The following is a 5,888-nucleotide window of genomic DNA, read 5'->3' as shown; positions in this document are numbered from 1 at the left end:
GGGACCGAAGTGACTTCTAGTCTCTGCTCTCTGCTGATGACATTATTGTTCATGAGCATATTAATGCTCATGACTGAACAATAATAGCAAGGAGAGAGAATATAAATAAAATAAGTCCCTCAATAAGCTTCAAGACAGTCCCTAAAACAACTTATTTAAGATGACCCTCTGCCAGCACTGAAAAGCAGCCTGTTAGTGAGGGGGAAGCAGTTAACCCCAAAGACAGAGCATCGCGAGGGCCCCAGCGGGTGTTGACGCAATGTGATTACCACCCAGTGCTCTGAGTGTCAAAGTGAGGAAATTCAATGAAGCGCGGGCAAACGGCGGGAGTAACTATTACTCTCTTAAGGATACCAAACGCCTCGTCATCTAATTAGTGACGCGCATGAAGGTCGACAGACAGACCTATCTCTGGGGGCAGCTCGCTGAGGGCGTTCTTGGGCAGCTGCAGGTTGGTGAGCTGGCTGAATACGAACAGGAAGTCTGGCAGGCGGCTGATCCTGGTAGAGCGCACATGCCACTCCTTCAGGTAGGACATCCACTGCAGCTCGCTTGGGAACTCCTGACGGACGGACACATAGACAGGCAGACAGACTGAGGAAGGTCAGTGGACAGACAGGCGGAGGGACAACGTCCAGGCAGTCGTACATGGTTAACCTCTAGAATACTGTGGAGACTTACAATTGATTGATGACCATAATCTATGAATGATAATGATCCATACTCAAAATCTGATTTGAAACATTTTTTGTCCAGTGAATAACCATACATCGTCGTATTGCTGCATCTGTAATGATTAATACATTATATTGCAGTACATTACAGTACATTACAGTACATAAGGTCACAGACTTGTAGGACCACTTTAAGCTCTTGGTAAAAAAAAGCTCAGAAAGATGTTTGGACCTGAACCATCATGGTGTCAATTGGACACACTCGAGTGATGGGTCCGATGGTACCTTCCACTGTTCTCCTTCCAGCCTGAGAACCAGTCTGTCCTGTTCACCCTCGGCGCCTGGATACAGGAAGGGAGACATAGACAAACAGACAGACAGACCGACAGGTGGATGACAGATAGAAAGGGGAAGAGAAAGACTGACAGACAGGTGAATGACAGATAAACAGGTGAAGAGACGGACAGATAGGCAGACAGGTGCATGACAGACAGAACGAGGAAGAGAAGACAAAAGTGAATAACAGACAGACAGATAAAGAGACTGACAGACGGGTAAGGAGACCGTCAGACAGGTAAAGACACAGACAGGTAAAGACAGGGACAGACAGTGTGTAGTGTACCAGCGAGCTGTGGGTCTGTGCTGTCGTCCAGGAGCACGTCTCTGTCGAGGTAACGATGCAGAACATCCACCTCTCCGCCCCGCAGACTCTTACAGTGCACGCGGTACTGCCACTGCTGGTTGATCCTACACACACACACACACACACACAGAAACACACACACACACACACACACACACACAGACAGAAGCAAACACATACGTACATACATTAGTGTATGTATGCACACACACACACACACACACACACACACACACACACAGATCCGCATAAACACACACACACACCAGCGCATTCACACACACACAAACATGTGAGTGAGCGGGCGAAACCTATAGCACACACCAGTGTGAGCACACAAGCACACACACACACACACACACACACACACACACACACACACACACAAACAAACAAGCTCACGCACACAACACACACAAACATGTGAGTGAGCGCGCACACACACAGACACACACACACACACACACACACACACACACACACACACACACACACACACACACACACACACACACACACACACACACACACAAACAGTTATTGCCATCCAACACAATAGACACATTCCCCTATGATGTGTCCCTGCATGTGTTTATAGGTCATTACGGATGTGTGGGTGTCAGAGGAATGTCCTGCTCCGGTCCAAGTGTACGACACGCTATTAGCAGTCACAGCATGACCCAGACATCTCCCAGCAGCCCTCAGGCTACCGTATTAATAGCTCGGTGTGTGTTCATATCAGTTCAGAAAGAAATGTCAGAAGTCATTGACATAATCTTAAAAAAAACAACAACACAAAAACGAGGGTTGAACAGTTGTTAGGGTGACCCTGTGGGTTTTTGGGCTGGTTTGCACGGTTACCTCGCAGCAAGAAAGTTGTTGGTTACAATGCCGGGGGGAGGGGACTTTTCTATTTGGAATTTGTATGTTCCCCTGTGTTCACATGGGTTTCTGTACTGTGGGTGGGAGTAGGTCCTAGGGTAGTTGGTGCAGCTCCTAGTGCTGTAGGTGATGGGTTAAATGCAGAGTCCTCCATTTCCTTCGGGATGCATTGTTCACGCACCTTTAATTCACCGGCCAGATGAAGCAGGCTAACTGAACCAATCAGGGAAGAGGTTGTTCAGAAAGGAGCCAGGAGCTATATTATCCCAAATGAGCTCATACAGAGGAAGGTGCGGAGTCAGAACCTTCTCCTCACCGATAGCCGACCAATGGCTATGGCTTTTCTATCTTCAAAATAGGCTCAGTGGGGCACAGGGCTCCGCTAAGGAATCAGCTTGAGAGAAGTGGGCCTCTCTTGGATGGGGGTCAATTTGTGGCTCTGCGGTGAGTCTGATGACACCCCACAAGGTCCCTTCCAAAGAGCTTCAGCTAAACAAGAAGTGGGTGGGGTTGGGAAAGGTCAACCAACCAATCATCATCAACCCTTGACAAACCCCTTAGGATAATTGTTCGGTGGTGTCACACAATCTATGGGAAGCAATGCAACTTGTGTAATACCCTACAACTTTTTGGTTGATGACAGGTTAATCCCTTCTTACATCACCCGTAACCAACCTAGCCACTAATTTGGTGCAAATCCGTGCTCCCCTTTTGAGATATTCAGATATTCAAAAACATAACTTCCCTGCCAGAAGGACAGTAGTATCAAATCAGACTCCAGTTCCAGCTCCTGAATGCTCTTTATAGCATTAGTAAACAAACAAGTGGCACAGTGAGTCAAAGCAGCCAGGCGTATCTGATCAGCCTATCTATTAGGTATTTGTTTAAAGCAAAGCGATCCATGCCCTCTGGCTCAGGAGGATTAGAACCCTACACTGGCGCTCAATCTGCAGCATCCTCATGGTCCTGCCCTGGAGGCTGATACACATGGCTCGACTTTGGTGACCAGGACATCTGAAGATAAATCCACGAGTACTGTGTATGCTCAAGTTCAGTGACCTAGGCAGACAAGTTAGGGCCTGTGTATGGCAGACATGTTGGGGTCCGAGTTAAGGCAGACATGTTGGGGCCTATTTATCTGTAGACCTACTTGACCAGAGCACTCTTCTCCACTCTCTCCTTCTCCTTCTTCTGTCTCTGTTTGTACTTCCGGGTTCGTACCTCCCAGAGACTGCGGAGAGAGCCCAGGTCGTAGACGGGCACCCCAAGCCTCTCCAAACGCATCCTTACTGCAGTGGAAAAATATTGAGCCGTAGCCACATCCTTTAACACCGCTATCAGCCTGTTTTAATAGTAGGACTTTGTTGAGATGGTTCATGGTCTCATGGTTATCATGCATTCAGATCGATAGCAAAGGCCTTCCGCCAAGCAAATACATGAGAATCACGGGACAATCACAGCACAGTTTGGAATAACTTCACACTCGAGGCTGTACTTCCTTTGGTCTTCAGAAATACCCCTGCTAAGTATGAAGTGGATCGGATTAAAGGTTTTTTAGGTAATTAAAGCACATATATCCAAAAACATTCATACAGAACTTCTCTAATTATAGTAAGATGTTGTTATATGTTCTGTTGTAAATGCTGTTCCTTTTGATACTTTGTGTTCTGTGTTAAGTTCTTTAATAATAGTTACATGTTTAAAGCAGGATTTATACTTTGAAGGACCAATATGCGATGTTTCTATAAAGTAATTAAATCAGAATTGGGAAATCACTCCATAATCCTATAATAATTCAGCAGCTATCTCTCAATCCGAGGATTCTGCAATAAAAGGTTTTCATTGATTCTATTCTAAGAAATGTTTCAACAGGCGGAATGTCTCCAAACCGTTCCGGATGGCCCTTTGAATTATATTGGTAAAATACAGTATAGATATCAATACCTTTTAAACAGCTGACTGAAAAAGGAAGGGAATATACCAAAATTAAACTACTTAAACTAACTATTAAACTATTTTCTTATTTTTATTTATGAATCCAATCTACGCGTCTAGACAGAGATAGTTGGAAACCATGAGAAGTGAAGAATACTGTAAATAAATAAGACAATTTGTCCATTGTATAGCTTGCAGCTTTCAAAATCTATTTGAACTTGAAAGCTTCATATTATCGCATGTGGTTTACAATTCCTGGTTGGTTTCTTTGTTGTTTCCTTGTGATGCCTTAGTTGATAGGTATGTATCGACTGTGAAAACAAACTTCCTCTGTGAACAAATAATCTGAATAACTAGTTAACACTTGTGGTTCATCGTTATCATCCCATTTCAGAATAGAAACCATTGTAATCGTCTATTTCAGTAATGTAAACACATTAATGCATCTTGAAAGTGTGGACATCTTTTCAGAAAAGCCAAACTCTCTGTCTATGTGGTCCTCTTCATACCCCACTACCCCCCCCCCCCCCTGGTCCTCAGCACCTCCTCATACCCCACTACCCCCCCCCCCCCTGGTCCTTAGCACCTCCTCATACCCCCCCCCCCCCCCTGGTCCTCAGCACCTCCTCATACCCCCCCCCCCCCCCCTGGTCCTCAGCACCTCCTCATACCCCACTACCCACCCCCCCCTGGTCCTCAGCACCTCCTCATACCCCATTCCCATTAACCTCCAGGGCACCAATACCTCTTCATACCCCACACCTCCTGGGCATTAGCACCCCGAGGGCATCAGCTCCTCTTTCTGGGGCCCCCAGTTGACAACATCCTCTCCATTTCTAGGCCCTGATTAGAGGCCACTGAAATAGGTTCTAGTAGTAGTAGTACGAGCCGTTTGTATATGCACTAATACTAATACTAGTATAATAATTATTCGATACGTAACAAGAACAACTGGAAAACTACTAAAATAACGTAACAAAAAAGATTGAACTCATTCAACACACACCAGTGGCAGAAAACCTTCAGATTCCAGATAGAATCTGTTGCATTGAGAGGGTTTAGTCGTACTTGGGTTAGTCAGTCAGCTAGATCTTACCTGCAAATCCAAAATCAACTGAGGAGGTCGTTCTAGTGCTTTCAGTCAGCGTTCACTAACTTGTTTATTGAAAACGTGGAGTTATGAGTCCTGCGTCGGAGTGTGTTGGGGTATTTCAGTGACCTACCGTGCTATTTTTACCCAGATGACATGTGACCCCGTGTCTCTGTTGTGTGTGCATGTGAGACAGTAGCAATATACCCTGGGGACTATAAAGATGATCCTCCCCAAACATATTCTCACACACACACACACACACACACACACACACACACACACACACACACACACACACACACACACACACACACACACACACACACACACACACACACACACAGACACACACACACACACACACCCTAGCATCAACCGTTATGTTAGATGTGATGTTTACTTGTGGTTGCCTCTGGGTACGACAACTGTCCACTACTGCTAGAAACCGTAGTTGATATGTGTCCAATTTATTTAAAAAACTAAAAATAGAAACCAATATAACAGTTCCAGTGGATGGTGGGTAGAAATGTCACCTGACCGCTGAGTGATGACTATACATAGACCTCTGAAGAATAAGTCCCGCCTTCGAGGCTCCTGGTTCCATCGGTCAAATGTCTATGGGAAATAACATGTTTTTTTTTAATGATCGTACATAACGATA

The 5,888-nt window shown here is 45.4% G+C and overlaps 1 protein-coding gene across 1 annotated transcript in view; it reads right to left on the bottom strand.

Moving 5' to 3' along the window:
• LOC130383726 (leucine-rich repeat-containing protein 2-like) overlaps positions 1-5,375 on the bottom strand; it is a 9,814-nt gene extending 4,439 nt beyond the window's left edge. The window contains exons 1-5 of the mRNA XM_056591476.1: positions 5,231-5,375; positions 3,350-3,488; positions 1,297-1,421; positions 960-1,015; positions 406-562 (exon numbers count right to left, since the gene is read on the bottom strand). Of these exons, the coding sequence (XP_056447451.1) occupies positions 406-562; positions 960-1,015; positions 1,297-1,421; positions 3,350-3,483 (472 nt within the window). The 5' untranslated portion in view covers positions 3,484-3,488; positions 5,231-5,375. The remainder of the gene's footprint in view (positions 1-405; positions 563-959; positions 1,016-1,296; positions 1,422-3,349; positions 3,489-5,230) is intronic.
• Between the last annotated feature and the right edge of the window lie 513 nt (positions 5,376-5,888).

The sequence above is a fragment of the Gadus chalcogrammus genome, chromosome 6, assembly GCF_026213295.1.
Source record: "Gadus chalcogrammus isolate NIFS_2021 chromosome 6, NIFS_Gcha_1.0, whole genome shotgun sequence".
In the NCBI taxonomy this organism is placed as follows: Eukaryota; Metazoa; Chordata; class Actinopteri; order Gadiformes; family Gadidae; genus Gadus; species Gadus chalcogrammus.
The sequence above is the reverse complement of the archived record's forward strand: the minus strand, read 5'-3'. Positions and strand labels throughout refer to the sequence as shown.